Below are 19286 nucleotides of genomic sequence, written 5' to 3'. Positions count from 1 at the left end.
CCTTACTACTTGTAGCCACCACACCCTAAACCAACCCCCCCAAAGAGTCACAGCCTTGTATGATCCCCTTGTCTTGAGTGTGTATAGAAATTGTGACTTGCTTCTAAATAAAAGAACCTGACAAAGGTGAAGGGATTTTTCAGATGTAATTCAGGTGCCTAATCAGGTGACTTTGAGGCCATTAAAAGGGAGACTATCCTGTGTGTGCATGATCTAATCAAGTGAGCTCTTAAAGAATATCAAAAGGTTAAAGACTCAAAGCAGCAGGGACTTTTTTTTCTCTGTTGCTGGCTTTAAGAAGCAAGCTGCCATGAACTCTACAGCCTCAAGGAAATAAATTCTGCCAACAACATGAGGGAGCTTAGAAGTGCATTCTTCCATGGTCAAGCCTCCAGAGAGAATGCAACCTGACTGACACCTTGATTTCAGCCTGAGACCTTGAGCAAAGAAGGCTCAGCCATGCCCAGACTTCCGATCTACAGAAACCAGGAGAAAACAAACAGGTAATTTTTTAAGCCACTAACTTTGTGGATATCTGTTCTGCAATAGAAAACTAATTAAGTTCCCACTGACTTCTTAACAGTTGTTTTTTTTTTTTAACCCCATTCTTTCATAAAAACTGTTATCACTAAGGTCAAAGGTCTATAATGATCTCTTTTTTCCTAAACCCAACAAGCACTTGAATCCCATTTTTTTTTCTAATTTCTCTATAAAATCTGACTCTTCCAATTTCTTCTTTCTTTTCAAAACTGTTTTATCTGTGCCTCTATCTCATTACTCTCTCTTAGTTTATTTCTTATCTTTTGATAAGCCCTTTTCATATTCCTTTTCATCTTCCACTTTCTTCTTATATGTTGGTACTTCCTTGAATATTGCCAGTATCGGGAATGTCCAGAAAAACTTGTATTTATTCAAATTCCAGCTCATACAACATGGTGATTGTCCCCTCTTATTCCACTCTAGACTGTGGGCAGTGAGGGTGGGCAGGCAGTGGATAGGACACTGTTTCTGATGTCTGATTCAGTCTTTACCTCCCCAGCCATACAAAAATTCAAGTTCTGACATCAGCAAGTCAGGAGACCATCCACTTGAAAGGCTACACCATCTTTCTGCTGGGATTGTCAGAGCAACTTGATTTTCCATACATGTACTTCTTTTGCACCTGGCTAACAGTACAAGTTAACTCACCCAGAGGTAACAACAAACCGTCATTCAGGGATTCCTCTAGCATCAGAGCAGGCCCTGGGGCTTCCCAATGATTCAGAGAAATTCTCCTAAGTGTGTCTGTCTCACTCAACATGGAAGGTGACAAAGGTAAAAAGAAAGAATCATATACTCACCCTCAGCAAGAAGGGTGATGGTGAGGTTGCAGCAGGAAGATCACCAGAGAAAGGTTGTTTAAAAAAAATAAATTAAATTGCTTGGTCAGGGATTTGTCTATCAATTGAAAGAACAAGGGCCTCTAAATTTTTAATCCTCCCAACTGCTCTAGACAATTATACAATCAAGAAGGCCCACCTGGAATCTGAGTCACCACTTGAATCACCTCTCACCTACTTGTGCAAGGTCAGACATTTTTGTTTAATTTTCTTCGCTGTCAGGTCCCAGGTGGCTCTGCTCCACATGCACACAGTTAGAGTCATCCAGCTGATGGTCATGTATGCATTACCTCCTGGCATCTTAATATAAACATGCCACATTTTAGGAACTACTTGTGGCATTCCAAGCTAGTCCTCCCAGCAGTTAGCAGAATCCAACAGGGGAGTTTAATTCCCTACTCTCTTTCAAGGTCTTCAATCTCTAAATCCCTGAGTCAAAAGCTGTGGATGATTTGCTTTAGTGAGCAAAATATAGAACAACAGCACTAACTATGAAGCAAGAGTCCTAGGCTCTCTTCCATACACTATTACAGTATTCTCTCAGCTGTGAATGCTCATTAAGAGCTCTTAATACTATTTATATCACAGGGTCATATAAAAAGGAGGATCATTCATTCATTCATTAGACACCTTCTAAGCACCAGGTATAGTATTAGGTGATGGAGACCAGAGGACAGAAAAAGACTTTTTGTCATGGAGTTCATGAATCTAGTGGGGTAAGAGAGACACATAAAAGCTATTATAATACAATGTGCTGGTATGATTAGGGTCTTTCATTATAAAGGTGAGGCCCAGGAGTATAAGGAAGATTTCTATGTCTAATGCCCAGTACAAATAATTTGTTGTAATCCCTTTCAATGAAATCAGGTATTTAATAAATATATGTGCTAATGTCCAAATTGCCTAGAATTTCATTAAAAACTTCTTTTATTTGACACTATCCAATTATTCTGATCTTATATTTCATGTCCTCTTTCCAGTTCTCACTTCTGAGCTATATTTGAACAAATGTATAAAACATGTTCCTCTCCACATGTTCCTTACTCTGTACCCCCGAAAATGCTTCCATCGCAAACTTCTTAAATACAGGAAATCAGTTTTTGAGAGCCTGCCCTGGGCCAGACTCTGTTTCAGGCGCATTACATATGTTATCTCAATTAATCTTTACAAGGAAGGTTGGCATCATCACCTCATTTTATAAACGAGAAAACTGAGGTTTACAGTTTCGAGTAACTTGCCCAGAGGAGCATGGCCAGAAGTTGCCTATCACATTTCTGTTTTCCCATAACACCTCCCCTATGCATAACTTCCCTGTCCTTACCTCCCATCCATTTCTCAACTTGATTTCTGTCTCCGTTACCCCATTCACACTGTTACCACTAAGGTCACCAAGTGATCTCCCAATTTTCAGATTTAATTGACTTTGGGTCCCTACTTTATTTGACCTTGTTTTTGATTTCCACTGTAGACTCCTCTTTTTGTGTGAAAAGTCCCTTTAGCTTTCATTGCATGAAACCCCTGTCCCCAACTTTGGTCCCCTCTAAGTCTTTTTCATTGAATTCTCTTCTTTCACAGTTCTTTCTTATTTTGCAATTTCCTGGCTTGAATTCTATGTCATCTAGTTCTACATTCTTTCCCTAAATAAATATCTCCACTCCCATTACTTCAACTGATATAGGAAATATCTCCAGTCTCACAACTCTGTCCTGTGTTCCAGATTCATACTTGAAACTCCTTTCTAAATATCATCATGCAGACACATCATCATTCAACACCAGATGCTGAACCCCTTCTTCTCCCCTCCCAAGACCTGTTATTCCTTCCTCAATTAATGATGCCAACATTCATCCAATTTTCTTGGTTATAAACTTTATGCTTAATTTTCCCCAGATACTGTCAATGAACAAGTCCAGCTAATTCTACCCCGTAGGTTTTCTTTTTATTCCCACTGTCACCACCTTAACCCCAAGCTTTATCATCTGTCTTTCAGACAAATCACTCTGTGTTGTGTGTGTATTCATCTCTTTTAACTCTAATATCATCCATAGGTAAGACAATTCTTGGATTTCTACATGAATATTCTTCTCTTTTTTCTGAATTTTATTTAAGAGGATTTTGATTCAATTGCTTATTTGATATTGCATCTTTACTTTTAACCTACTCTTAACTTATTTAGAAGTATTTTAAAATAATTTAATTTTACGTAAACAAGCCACTTCAAAGAAAATATTTGAAGACATATATGCATTCAACCCAATATTTATATTGACTATGTTCAAGATAATATACTAACTACGTTGGGGAACAAAATATTTAATAAAAATGAATTTAACATGAGCTTTACCTTTAAAGACTTTACAATTTGTTAGTGGAGATAAGGCATGTACCTCAATAGTTATAATACACACTGGAATGTAATAATTATAAAATAAGTACCAAAAAAAATCTACCAGAATTATATTGGGGGAGTTTGCTTTCACTGAGGGAACCAAAGCAGACTTCATGAAAGAGTCAATGTCTGAACAAGGACCTCAAGGATGAGCAGAATGTACATTTTTGAGTATTTATTATTTTAACACACCTTACTGAACCCCTCTTATGTGCAAAGCAGTGCAGTGGGTGCTGGGATACAGAAATGAACAGAGACAAATCTTGATTTTAAATTGTTTTTAATCTAGTGAGGAAGAAAGATAAAATCATTTATTACAACAGGGTGAAAATGAATTATAATGGAGATTTTCAAAAAAAGCTATGAAACAATAAAGAAAATTGCAACTAAGGAAGAGGAGAACTAACTCCTCTTCAAAGAGAATGTCTCGAAGTAGAGCTGCTACTTGAGCTGAGCTTAGAGTATCAAGTAGCCTAGGCCAAAATGGAGATGCGTCTGGGGAAGAAAGTTCACAATGGGCTCAGGGATGAAAAGGTGTGAGTCGGTGCTTCGGTGTTAGTTCGAGAGAGCTGAAGAAGAGAGGGACAAGATGCGGGTGGAAAAGGACATCTAGTCTAGCTTACAAACAGATTGAAGACCAGACTAAAAACTGAAGATGTTTTTTAGGATGTCTTAGGAGTGGCTGGCTCACCCCCAGTGCTAACTTACAGACAATTCTGTACCTGGATTCATTTTTACCACGTAGACTAGCTAACAATTCACTTAACTGACTGCATTTCTGATTGAAAAATTGATGTTGTTGAAATCAAGTAGGTCAATCATGGAATGCTTTTTAGACTTTTTACATTAGAGTTCTATTACTGCCTGTATTAAATTGCCTAAACTACTTTCTTTGGTGCTCTGGTCATTTCTGTTTAATTTACATTGTGATAACAGTTGTCTTATTTTTATTTCATGACTCAATGGATTATTATAGGAAATGGAAATAGGAACAATGGCTGTTCCTGAGTATTTCAGGATCCAGTATTCCTCTGTTACTGGTAAACATAATTTTTAGCCACAACTAATAAGTTACATTGTTTTGCCTTTTTACTTGGAGCTTTGAAAACATGAACTATAACTTACTCCCAAATAATGTTTTTGAAAAAAAGATTCCAAAGTATGCATTCAACCTCTAGTTTGATTTATATATGTTTGGCCACATGAAAATAAAAATAAATGTCCAGTTCAGGGGAAGAAATCTATCAATTTTGGAAAAGAGTAAGTCAAAAACCCCAAAATGTATTAATAATATTTTTCTTTATTTATATTTGGTATTATCACACCTACATGTTCTTCTCATGGGGGTCACATAAAACTACCCTCCACTGACAATGGAAATCCCCACATCCCCAACTTGGTTATTCATTCCATCATCTTCCTGAGGTCCTAAGGCAAAAAAAGAATGTTTTTAGCCTATCACAGCTTATTGAGAATACCAAAATTATACGATTATAATGTTTTATTTCAATACCTAGCTTAGAATAAACTTAAGAAATAAGAATTTTAGTCCAGTAGACCTATGTGGGGGATGAGGGAGGGAGTAACAGAGTGTAAGTCTTCCATAACCAAAAGGCAATATATGATAGTGGATGCTTGAAGGTGATAAAAAAACACAGCATCAGGAAGTCAGGGAAGGCTGCAGAAATAAACATGGGATGGCACCAAAAATAAAATGCCTGCTCTACCGTTATGCATAAGTTCTAGTAGCACAAAAAGACGAATGCACCAATGAAAATGTCCTTCAAACTACTTTGGATTGCTTGCAAATGCCTGGTCTAGTAAATCCTAAACAGGGCATTTCGGCACCATGCTCATTGTTGAGGAGTGAGCGCTTCATGTGCAGTACCGACTCTCAAGGCCAGATTCTGCATTCCTAACATTCTAACTAGGCCTTGTCAAAGTGATCTTATATTTTTATTATACCAAATAGCCAGTCAGTGGCAAAATCTTTCTGTTTTTTTTTTCCTTCAAAACCCCTCCCTATCCAGCCTGTTCTTTCTTGCCATCACAGATGTGGGTCTTCTGTTACACCATAGGCTCTCCACCTAAAAGGAACCATTGAATCTTGCTGCTAAGTTTTGGAGTGGGATATTCTCTCCACTTCACTGAGGTCAGCTCCATGCTGGTGGCCTCCAGGATCACAATAGATATTTTCCTTAAGACACTCAAGGGAAAATCTTTTTCCTTACACACTCTTATTTTCTAGTTTATCCTTTTGCTACCCTTTTACTAGTTTAAAAGCAATGTGTTGATTAATGTAACCTGACTGTATCTTTCTCATGTCTACAATATGCTTTTTAAGGCACCCAGCTCATCAATCACTCTCTCAACTGAAGAAACTCCCAATGTCAACCTTCTGCAAAATTGTTCAGAAGAGGTAATATTCTCCCAAATCCATTCCAGCTAAATGTGTTACATTTTCTCTTCAGCCAATTCATCGTATAATTGTATAATCCTTTTCAGTTTACAAACTTATTACCTAGCTTACACTATGTATGTGATGATTTCTAAACTTGAGATTTGGGTTTTTCAATATATTTTTCTTTGAGAGTTTTGTATGCCTTAAACAGGAACTCCTTTGAAGACATCCCACAACAAAGGGTATGCAAACACAACTTTTTTTTCTTATGGCAAGAAGGCAAAACCTACCTGCCCATGCTTTTGCTGAGGGCCCATTGCATGAGCTATTTCAGGATGTGATGAGGCCTTGGGTTCAGCCCCCCGTGTTTTGGGACGCACCACATCAGAGACCAGACTGGAGGAGATTGCTAGAGACTTGGGTCGGACAACTGCGGTGCTTGTCTCCCCTGAGGGGCCTTGTTCACCTTTTTTACTTGTAGCTTCATCTTCCCCTTCAGAGTCCACAATAAGGACATACTCAGCTTTGAAGAGGTCACTTTGCTGCATTCCTTGAGGTTCGCTTGCTTTAAATCCCCTTTCTTGTGAAATCTTTCCACTGACCTCTGAAGGATAAGTCAATGTCCCTTGGTCTCTCTCTTGTCTTCCAGCATTCAAGGTCAAGTAGTCATCGGAATTAGACTGTAATAGATGTAGAGAGATAAAAGCGTTGACATTGTTTTGATAATTTTATTTTGTTTTTGTTTTGTTTTGTTTTGTTTTTGCTTTTTTGCATGTACAGTGAAAAGCTTAATCTGCTTTTAAAGAGTTTTATAGAACATATTTAAAAAATCAGATTGGACTAAGAGATTGGGTTGAAATGAATGGTTTACTTTTACTAGCCCACCTGTTTGTCCTGACCCAAGCCCAAAACAACTTAGGGTTCAGAATCAACATGCAAACCTAACTGCTTTCAGTAAACCATAATATGATTTTTTTTTTTTTTTAAAGAAAGCGAGCTATGTTTTCCATGAAGACATTCAAGAAACAAATGGATATTGGTCAAGGGATTAGTTAGTGGTCAAGCAATCCATATACCATTTACAACCAGAGGGGGAAGGAGATGCCATTGAAAGGTTCTGAAATAATATAAATCTCTCTAAAAATCTGAGAGGAAAAATAAAATTGAAACAAAGTGCATAGATAGTCAGGCAAAACCATCTAAACTAATTGGGAAAAACTCATAAATGGGACACGAAAAAGAGGTGGCTATTTTTAATATAACAAGTATTTTTCACTATGTTATTTTATTTTGGATTTGTAATTTTAAATATTTTCCCAACCAATTTTCTATGTATATATGGAAGATTTACAAGATGAAAAAGAAACTAAGATAGCTTTTTCAAGCTACCAAACTTCTGTTTCTAAAATAATAGCTATGTACACTAAGATTGTGTTTATAGGGCCCAATGTCAATTTCCTTGTTGTGATAAATATATTATGGTTACTATTCTTTTCTCTACAATTTTCTGTTAGGCGAAAATTATTTTGAAATAAAAAGTTAAGCCACTGAACAAACTAAAATAAACTAAGAATTTCAACTATGGTGGTCAATTTAACTTAGGCTAATACGTTTGTATGTGTTATATGTGTGAAGATAGGAGTCAAACCACTGATTAGATACAACTAAACTAAGGAGTTGATTTGATACACTCATCCCACACTATTCCGTAGGTGATGATATAGTCGGGATAACACACAAATTGCCTCTAGCTAGGATTTTCTTTTCTTTATTTATTTACTCTGATGTATTTTTTTCACAGCATTTATCACTACCTGAGATTTTATTGTATACTTTTCACTTTTTCATTTTTTTTCTTTGTCTGCCTTCCCAATAACAAATAAGCCATTTGATTGTCTTTATTCACATGGAATCCAAGCACCAAGAGCATGTAGCATATGTTTAGTAGATAAGTATATAAGTGAACAAGGAATTACCTTATTCTAATATTGAACTTTTTAAAAAATAGAAAAATCTTTAATCTTTTCAAGATGTGGCTGTATATATATCATTGCAATCAGCAGATAAATAGTATCATCTCAGGAAGCTTTAGAAGTTTGAAATCAAGCCTGATTCATATAGCTACAGTCTCATACCATTCATACACTCTAGCAAAGGATCCCATGAAAATATTGTTCAGTACTGTTAGGAAGAAACTTCCCAGAAGTACCTTATATAACATTCTCTGAGATAATTTGGCCCCATTAGTCTTTCAAATGAGATGACAACGTTGAAAACACAGGATCAGAGATATATTACTACTTTCTAGCTATGAGGAGCCTTCAAAAAGTTCACGGAAATTATCTTTGCATTTAATTTTTTCACAAACTTTTGGAAGTATCCTCCAACAGATGTTTTTATATAGACAAGGTGAATCTGATTATTTTATCCCTTCCCAGTTGTCTCAAGAATAACACAAATTTCCCCCAATCACATTTTATTTATAATGAAACAATGTTAAAATACACTTTAAAGAGAGGAAAAATTTTACCTAAAATTTTGTAATTTTAACACTGTCAAGGTTTTTTCGTTTTAATTTTACTTCTGGTTTTGGTCTCATATTACATAGGTATAATTAGGGTATGAATACAATTTTATAGCCTATCTTATCACCTATTATAAGGTTAACATTTTCCATGAAATGACATAATCACCATAATTATAACTTTTTCAAGGTGATATATTATCATATTCACAATTTTTCTCTGTTAGATAATAGGCTGTTTTCGTTTTATACTAATTAATTTCATTTTGTCCTATATAAACTTTTTCTTCTCTTGTACCCTTTCCTTGGGATACATGTCCCAAGAATTACATTTTTGAAATGTTATGATCACTTTTATGATTGTAGATAAGGGTCTTTCACAAAACTGTAAAAATTTACAAAACTAGCAGTAAGGTCTGAACATGCCAATATTTCCACCACTGCCCCCACATTGGGTGTGGCTTTTTTTTAATGTTGCTAATTTATTAACTATAAAATAATAACATTTCACCATTTTATCTTGTATTTTCTTTCAAGTTCAATTTAAGCATTTTTCAATTTTGTTTTTATTTTCTTAAGATATATTTGGGAGAAGGTGCCAGGAGGCAGAATTTGTCATGTGAATAGCAAAGAATAGAATGTCAACGCAAAAGAGTTGAGACTAATGCATTAGCGAGAACCTGGGATTTGATAACAGTTAGGTTTCTATAACATAATTATATTTTTAGTAAACCCTAGATTTCACAATAATTTCACTTTAAGCATGGAAATAAACATTGATACGAATTTCCAAGTCATTACTATGGACAATTTAATATAATTGCCTGAAATAAAAAGTAATAAAAGTAATCCTACCCTATTTACAGTGTCTGGACTCTTATCACTTGGTTCTTCAGGAATTTTAACAAGGAATTTAGAGGTGTCAGCCAACTGAGTGTGGGTTGGTAGTCTTCTGACAGTGGGGACAAATGTGAAGATCAGAGGTTTGGCTTCCGAATCACCAGGAGAGACCTATGAGATAGTAATAAATTAAACTTGCAGTCTTGTCAAAGGTTTATCTTGTCTTTATTTTCTATATATCATGATACCTATCTCATTTATTTTGACAAATTGCCTACCATCCGGGAATCATCTGTAGGGCTGCCAAAGACAACAGCTGTAAAAATAGTCACAGTGTATCAGAACCTTTTTTATGATACCATTTACCAGAGAAAGCAATACAACCCCAGGAAGATCCTGTTGTAGGGGATGGCAATAAAACAGTAGTGAGTCAAGCTGATCAGCTGGAACCTTCCAGGGCATCTCTACCTCAGTGGGGTCATCACAAACACAGCATCTTGTCTCAGATTCAAAATTGACTTTTATGCATTTAACCCTGGGTTACCAGGTTCAATTTATTGACTCATGTTCCACAGCATGCAAGGAAATTCCAACAATTACCATTAACAAAATAGTTATAATATGAATTTAAAATTGAAAGTATGCCTATCAGAATGTCCATGCCTGCTCTTATGGATATACCTTCTCTTTCATTTATTCTTATTGCATTCAAAAATAATTTTATGAAGTACTTGCTGTGTGGCAGGCACTCAGGACCAAGGGAAACGATGGTGGACAGGAAAATAGTCAGTAGACTTTTCACAAGTAGAAAAGGGATATGCACAGAACACTCGGGAAACGTAGTGAGGGGTGCCTACCCAAACTGCAAGCTCCATAAAAGGCAACACCTGAAATTTAGGTCCAGGTGAAGAGGAGGATAAGGATACCCCAGGCTGAGAAAAGCATGTTAGTGAAAGAAAGCATGGAAAGCAGCAGCAGTGGGTGTGCGTCAAGCTTGGACTGAGTCCTGTTGACAACAGAGAACCAGTAAAGCATTGTCGATTGAGGAACGACATGGCCTTATTAGAATTTTAGACAGACAAATCTGGTTTTAAAAGTCACAAGGGTAGAGACAAGAACAGAAAGACAAAGTCAATAGGTGGAGGACTGAGTTGTGTCTGGAGAAAGAGAAGTTGGTACTGTAGGCTTCTATTTCAAGAAGCTTGGATGAGAAGTGAAGAAAGAAGTTGAGAGTAGTTAGGGAGGGAAGTAGAGTCAACGAGGTGGCTTTGTGGGTCTTGTAATAGAGTAGACTTGAGCATATTTATGGACCGGGGGATACGGAGCCATTAGAGAAGGGAAAGGGAGCAAGATCCTGGAGGAAGCAGGCAAAATACTATAAGGAAATAAGAGAAGGAACATGGTCTCCTTTGAGACCAGAGAAAAGGAACTAAAGATGTAGAAAAGTCCATGAATGTGGTGGACTGCAAAAGTGATAAGAGTAGGAAGGTTATGGAAAATGCCCAAATATAATCAGTTTTTATGATAAAATCAGCCCCATCTGGTCAGAGTAACACTGCCTGCCCCTCTGCCATCTCTAAGCCTCTGCTAGGAGAAATCTGATGTGCCCTGGCGAGACCCTCACTCTCCTCTCCCTTCAGGCTGCACCTCCTTTCTGTATCCTGCAGACTGTATGACCTTATGGGCATGCCCTTCAACCTAGTTCAGGTTGGTGCCTATGAGAAACCCAGGCCTCCAAGTCATTCCTCAGTCCCTGGATGCCATGCCCATCCCTAGTTTTGTTCCCATCTAGCACCCTGCTCCAACCCTTGAAACCTTTTTACAGTATGCTTCCTGGAATTCAGTCAACCATTATAAAAATTCACCATATCTTTACCTTCTCTAAATATTCCCTTCACCTTCCAGTTCTATTAAACATGGTTCTCTCCAAATGACTCTAGGCCTGGACGTAGGATAACTGTTTTCCTTGTTCCTCTTTACTGCTTCCAAACTATTCTCTCTCACCTAAAAAGTTCCAGCTTTTAATATCATATCACCACTCTAAACCATTCACTACCTCTCCCAGGTGAAGTCATATGCCCACACCCAAACTGAACCCTTCTTTCCATGAAGATTTAGTTCCTGGCTCAATGCCACTCTTTCTAACACTATGCTTTTCATAATATCCAATATCATATCCCAATAGTTAATTTTTCTAATATTGTGTTTCTTTGACCTCTACTCTTCCTTGCCTTTCACATCCCTAGCCTAGACCAATAGCTGCAAACCTTCCATAATTTCAGTTTTTTCATTCTCTGTCCACCATTTCCTGTCTCTCCATACTACTCCCTCTAGTATTGTGACTTCAACATTTCTTACACCCCACTGGGATTAAATCTACTTGATCCTTCCAACATTATGTTTTCCCATATTTGTCTTCTTAACCAGCTGCAAAAACCAAGTTGACCACAATTACTCCCTTGGATTCCCCTCAAATTCCTTGCCCTCTCTTGACATCATCTCATTTGGGTAAATCACAATCTTCACTAAATCTAACCCCCTACTTACTCTATTCCTGCACCACAGCTGGGGGAAATCACACAACCATGCTTACTGGTTTCACTTCAGATTTCTAACTAAGACTCAAGCAGACTCTTCAATGCCCCACAAAACTATACTTCCATCACTCTCCCTTGGCCTAGAAAACTTTCACACCTTTTTCCTCTTCTTCAAAACCCTGACATCTTCCCCATTCTCACTCTGAGCTGATGACTTTGTTTCATATTTTACTGATAATCAAAGCAATCAGAAGAGAAACCCCCCAACATCATATCTACTCCCCCCTTCATCTCTGCCCTTTTCCATGGTCTTCAGTCCTACTACTGTGCTCCTACTAAAAGCAATCCTTACTTGAACACTTTGCCTTCTACTTCTTTTTATTCAACAAGGTCTTCTTAAATGCCTACTAAATATTAGGCACTTATTTCAGGGATTGGGGCTATAAGAGTGAACAAAAATCCCTACCCTCGTGGAGTTTACATTTGAGTGGAGGGAGAGACAAACGGTAAAAGAATAAATATAGGAAATATATAGTATTTCCATGAGTGCCATGAAGACTTGCTATATGGCTACTTCAATAACCCTTTGGAGAGAAAATTGTGGGTTGAACTTGAGTTGCTCTAGTGATAGTGGTAAGGAGTATGAAGACTCTGGCTATATTTTAAAGGAAAAACTTAGAATCTGCTGAAATATTGGAGGTAGAGTATAAAAAATAGACAAGAGTCAAGACGAGTACAAAATTTTTTGCCCTGAGTAACTGCAAGAAATGAGACATTATTCACTGAAATGAGGAAGACAACAGTTAAAGCTGGTATGAGAATAAAGATGGTTACATTGTGTAAAGATGAGTATACTAATTATCCTGATCTGAGCATCACATATTGCACACAGGTATTGATATTCAACTCTGTACCCCATAGATATGTATAATCAGTTATGTTTTAATATAAATAAATAAATAGTTTCATTAAATCCAACCCCCCCACACACACACACACACAAAGAATAAAGCTCAAATTTGATATTCTCAAAATGCATTCAAGTGGAAATACAGGTATGAGAATCAAGTTTAAAGGAAAGTCTGTGCTGGAGATAAAATTATTAGGATTATTAACCTGGTATTTAAAACCATGAGACTAAATGAGATCACCAAGAGAGTAAACATAAATAGGAAAAGAAGAGATCCAAGCCTAAACCCTACAGACTCTAATATTAAGTTATCCAGGGCTGAAGAAGATCTAGTAAAGATGGCCTGGAGGTTTTAAAGAAAATAGAAAAGGTTGGAATATTATTGACAACAGTTAGAAAGAGGCCTGACCAGAAACAAAAGGACTGACAGACTATACTGAAGGCCCAGCCCAAATGTAAATCAATAAATTTGTAGTGAGGCAGTTTGCTTGGCCATTTGATAGTCTCTAGAGGGATGTTGAACTGCCTATCATAGGAAAAGAGAAAGTGAATTATAGCTTTTTTTTCTTTTTTTTTTAAATTGAAATGTAATTGTTTTTACATATCTGTGGGGTAAATACCTGTGTGCAATATGTGATGCTCAAATTAGGATAATTAGTATATTCAGCATTACACAGTGTAGCGTTTGTAGAGTTGATGTCTGGAGGTGGGTTTGACAGAAGGATGCTGTGAACATAAGGAAATTCAGGGTACTTGTAAGAGTAGAGCAAATGATTAACCATGGAGTTCAATGTGCGTAGGTAAGAAGGACTGTCAAGTTCAAGAGATTAAAGGTCTCTGTGGCTCAGAAAACAGATTTGATGCAGTGGTGACTGCTGAAGAGAATGGCTGGGGTCACAATATGGTATATTAGAGTTCAATAATTAGAAGTATGGAAATTTTAGATGATTATAGAGTGTGGGTTTTACCTTTGAGACTGAATATCTGAGAGGAAAGATACTGAGCTTGTGAAGGTCAAGGAACTGTGAGATGAGAATGTTGACAGGACTGTCCTTGTGAAAAGACAAGCCAGGCAAGACTAGGCTGGAGAGAGAAACTGAGAACATTGTGGCAAATCTTGAATAAATGTGGAGCTGGGGTCAGACGGGTCCCTGAAACGTGCAACATGAGACACTGTATTATTAATTAGAGGTTTTCTTTCTGAGCACAAAATCAAAAAAAGAACTAGATATCCTTGTAAAAGATTTCACCCAAGCTTTAGAAAGGCCTAATGAACTAACTCTAGACCACTTATTACAGGGTATGACTTTCTGGTAACTTATTTCTTGTAGAAACAATGCATATTCTTTTTTTTTTTTTTTTTTAATAAGATGAACGGTAAGGGGATCTTAACCCCTGGCTTGGTGTTGTCAGCACCATGCTCAGTCAGTGAGCTACCCGGCCATTGTTATATAGGATCCGAACCCGTGGCCTTGGTGTTATCAGCACTGCACACTCCCGAGTGAGCCATGGGCCAGCCCCAATGCATATTCTTTAGGTGTATAAAATACACAGAAAAACCCTTCTTAGCCAACTTTCATTATTTAACATTCTTGTCTGTCTTTAAAGATATTTGCCATTACTTCCTCAGTGCAAGTCATGTCATAATTCCCAGGTGGCAGTTCATCATCAGAAAATAACAAATCACTACTTTTCTTTGAGGAAAGAACATTAGATCCTTGTGAGATTTGGAGGCCCCACTAGTCTGATCAGCAATACTTAATACAGCAGACTTTCTAGATATATTATTTTCTAGGATGATTCCTTTACTTCAGTAATCTCATCAGTATCATGATGGAATGAAGAATGGTTTTGGCAAGGAAATCACTGGGGGTAATTCACATGATCTATCCTAGAATTTTATTTGGGCAGGAAATAAAGATAATTCTTTAGTACAGTCAAGGAAGAAGAGGTGAAATTGTGACCCTGTCCCCAGGCTCTGTAGGTAGGTCTGTCCTTATCTTCCCGCACAATGACTATAGGTCTATCTTAGGTTCCACCCAAATGAAATGCAAATACTGATGTAAGGCTTGATTATGATTACTGATGCCACCTATGATTATGAAATCATATAACCATTATAAGCAATAAGTAGCTTTACCTTCTCAAGCATATACAATGACAAAATTAACTTCTCCAAATGCCTTACACAATTCACATAATTCAATGCTAATTAAATCTCTAAACTACAAACAGAGCTCCACAATTGTTCTATCACAAACTATAGACTTTTTAAAGATTGATAGCTATAATTTTAGTGAAGAAAATGAAAACAAAGTATGGATAAAAACTGATGCTTCAATGAATAAGGTGTGCTGTTACAACCATACCCTCAAAGGAATTTCTAAACATAACTGCATGCTGACAATGAAGGCAGCTGATAAGTAAAATTATTTCCTTCTACTTTATTGCTATATTTTCCAACAGAAATATTTGTATCCTACATAAAATTTCTTTACCACTGTAGTAGAACAATTTTTTATTTTAGTTGAACCAATACATAATGTCATTCCAGAAAACATAAAAATGGAAAATCTAATAGGACTAAAGACTTATTCATCTTCCTGGGTTACTGCTGGAGAGGAAAAAGATCAGGGATAAATTCCTGCTCATACATATCCCCTCAGAAGAACAATCGTAAAAAGAGCAATCATTTGGTATTTGTTTTTAAGCTAGCAGTACAATGTTAGCATGGGGCTCTTTTTACTGCTTTTATCTAGCATCCTCTTCTCTTACCAAAAACCTAATATTTAATTGTAAAGGATTTCAGTTGGATAAGGATTTGAAATTACACTAATCATACTATGCAACATTCAGATGAAGAGGCACAGTTAGCCAGTAGACTGTTGAATCCTTTGTTCAGGAAAGAAAATTTAAAAATTGGCTGTTTGCTGCACACTGTAGTGGCCAAATTCCAGTGGAGCCCCAAAATGAATTGCTATGGTGATGAAAAATTATTTTCTACACAAAGCAGAAGCAGATGCACGTTAATAGCATTGCACTTGTTAATTGTCAATTAACACTTTCAGTTGTCAATGCCATTTAAACATCCTAGTTCCTATCCTTGGGAAACTATTTCAATAATAGAAATAAGAGCTGAGAGAATTAAAATTTTTTCCTAAATGTGCTTTGAAATGCTCACAATCTCTAAGGTTGTCACCTTCTCACCAGACAGCCTAATAATTCGAGAAATTGTTTTCCCCTGTGCCATTCAGTTTAACTGCGCCTTTGCTCGGTTTCAGGCTATAATGCCTTCCTCGCTTACATTTCCCTAAAAGTTCCCTGTCTTCCAATGTTGACACCCACACTCACAGATGGCCACAAACCTCCTATTGAGAAAAGGCATCACAGGGAATCTTAGCATTAACACTGTGCCAAGGCTATCCTGAGCATTTTCTTTGCCCATTGAGCAGTTCTGCTTTGATCTGCTTGCCCTTTCCTCAAACTGTAGATAACAATTCATTTTGATACACAGACAAATTTATCTGCACCCGGTAGCTCTCCCTCACACTCTCTTGCAGCAACCACCATGAGAACAGTACACTTGCTTTTAAAAGTTATTGAAAGCATTAAGCAAAGACTTTCTTTTACCTGGGCTGTGGTCTGAATGCTCCCTGCTAAGATGCACGAGTTCATTTGGAAGTAATTGTTCCCGCAGTCACTCAGAAGCCCCTGTTCTGGAAGCATTGATTCATCACATAAGGAGCGAGCAAACCAACGACTGAGGTGGGAAGGGAGCCTCTTACTAAAACAACACACACACACTCACACAGAAAAAAAGAACTCTAAAAAGAGGTAAAGCAGAATCCTCTCTGAATTAGAGAGTTTTGTCAACTCCAAAGAGTGGATTTATGTTTTTGACCATTTTTAGATTTGGAACTTCATGAGAGGTCATACTGACTGCTGAAATGGAATCAGTAGAAGTGAAAAATTGCCACCTACATGTGTTCGCCCTCTTTTCCTTTCAAGCATTTATTCCAATTATATATTCTGTGAAAGGAAGGGAGGAGCCAGAATGTGCAGCAATGAGGAGCTGATTGAAGGGCCCTGGCATCTGCCAATCTCAATGATCATTTGGTCACACTCACAGTGAACATTTAGAGGTACAAATACATGCAAACGCTGAGTGTAAATATAGAATTAGAAAACACACAGTTATCATTTCCAAAAATCTATAACTTTAATTATCAGTCCTTGGTGTCTAAATTATAAGCAACGATACAGGAGCATCTGTAGTGACTGAAGTTTTGCTGTTAAAAAATTAGCTCTAGAATAAAGCTTGGAATCAAATAATTGTCAAAACAAAATTCCATTCCAAGTTTCCTTGAAGACAGTGAGTATCCTAACGGCAGAAAAACAAGCCTCAAAACTTCACATGAGAAACTGATTAGAGTCTTCAGCTTTCAGTATCTCTATTTTCTAAACATTGATTTTTCTCCAAATCTGTGATATCTATATTTGTGTTTTGGCAGTGACAGATGAGTCCAAACGGCTTCGTATAGACCAAAGGTATGGAACAGAATGAAGGTTTTATTTTAGGGACCTAGATTAAACCTCTTATCAATTTCAACATCACCAAAAGCCTGAATTTGTGGAAACATTATGAATAAAATGATTATTTTAAAAGTGATTCTACTAGCATGGTGATCAAAACTATTCCAAACAGCAGAGTATATTTTGACCTAGAATACAGTCTAAATTTCTGAATATAAGTGTTTTGTTACATCACTAAACAAACTGTGTGCCTTCTTTTATGTTATGCTTATTTATGGTACCCCAAAAGAAAATATAATAACCTCCTTTCCTCAAAAAAGCTTACAGTTCAACTGAGAATATAAAACAGGTATACAAATAACAGAGAGACAAAGTGAAAAAAGGAAAGAAAATGTTCCATACTGCAGTTCTTCTCAAACTTTATTGCACACGTAAAGCACCTGGGGATCTTATTAAAACATGATTTTTAATGAGGAGATCTGGGGAGACTTCCCAGATTCTGCATTTCCAAGAAGCTCCCAGGTGATGTTCAGCTGCTGGTCTGTGACACTTAGAGTAGCCAAGATTTAGAGGAATTTCAGACTGCAGCGAGATTACAACCACCTTAAGTGGAGTAATTCAAGAAGGTGGCATTTGCACTTAGAAGAATTGGGGGATGGGGGCTTATAAAGATGGGATGGAATAGCATTTACTTCAAGCAGAGGGACAAACTTCAGTGAAGGCACCTATCAGAACAGCAAGAGCAAGAAGAAGCAGGTGTAGTTATAAAGCACGGGACCCTGGAGTAGGATCATTCACTGGCTGTGAAAACTCCAACAAGTTACTGAACCTCTCAAAGACTCAGTCCTCTCACCTGTGAAATGAGGATAAGAATAGTATTTATTTCATGGAGTTCCTGTGAGGATTACAATTAAATTCAGCATGTGAAGCCTTTAGCTCTGTGCCAGGCACATAATATATGTTACTCCCATTGGTACTGTTGTTTTTCAGTTTGATGAGTAACATAAATGAGAATAAAGGCAAATAAGACTAGAAAATCAGGTTAAATCTAGATTATCAAAGATCTTGAATAAAGGTGTTTTCAGTGAGAAATAGGAATCAATATACATATGTATGAATAAATACATATGTATGAATTGAAACATTGAAGAGCAGCCTCAATAAATCTTAAAGATCACTCATCTCAAAATTCTAGTGCGGCCCCCCAAGGAGAATTGACAGTCCAGACCTTTGTCAGTGGTCCAATCAGTTTGTTCTGAGTGTATTCAAATAAATATGAAGCTCTTTTCCTATACCTCATCCTGTTCTTTCCCCTCTGACCTTTTCTTTCTCTCATTCCCTCTCCCAATTGTAAAGCAATATTTACGCAAGTTAGCACAATCAAATTTGAAAGAGGAAATATTTCAGCCCCTTTTTCCCTACTCACATTCTTCCTTGAATCATTTGAGAACCAACTAAATGAATCCATTATTTGGATATTTTTCTCTGCATTTTATTGGCAACTTTTCCCTAATCATTTCTTTCCCTTGTTATATTAACTAATAATCATTGGTGTTATAGACTATTTCTCATAATGATAAAAGTCATAATTTTTACTTAAAATAAAAACACATGATGGTCATGCACTGTAACAGCTTGCTTCAGCCATCTGGTTAGTAACTACATATAGCCTCAAAGAGCACATATATTTAGGGTAATTTCTATAGAAACCATTCATATTTGAATAGAAAGTAATGACACCTGGTCAAAAAACAAAACAAAACAAAAAAACAA

At 36.9% G+C, this 19286-nt stretch overlaps 1 protein-coding gene across 18 annotated transcripts in view; it reads right to left on the bottom strand.

The window, feature by feature from the left end:
* MLIP (muscular LMNA interacting protein) overlaps positions 1-19286 on the bottom strand; it is a 267406-nt gene that overhangs the window by 135263 nt on the left and 112857 nt on the right. For 10 of the 18 annotated variants that reach the window (XM_063096183.1, XM_063096182.1, XM_063096193.1 and 7 more), the window contains exons 2-3: positions 9549-9704; positions 6460-6849 (exon numbers count right to left, since the gene is read on the bottom strand). In XM_063096183.1, coding sequence (XP_062952253.1) covers positions 6460-6849; positions 9549-9704 — 546 coding nt within the window. Of the gene's footprint in view, positions 1-6459; positions 6850-9548; positions 9705-16610; positions 16707-19286 lie in introns of those variants that run through there. The other 8 variants (XM_063096186.1, XM_063096187.1, XM_063096191.1 and 5 more) reach the window with 3 other exon arrangements.

Source organism: Cynocephalus volans, chromosome 5 (assembly GCF_027409185.1).
Source record: "Cynocephalus volans isolate mCynVol1 chromosome 5, mCynVol1.pri, whole genome shotgun sequence".
Taxonomy (NCBI): Eukaryota; Metazoa; Chordata; class Mammalia; order Dermoptera; family Cynocephalidae; genus Cynocephalus; species Cynocephalus volans.
This window is presented reverse-complemented; position numbering and strand designations above follow the sequence as displayed.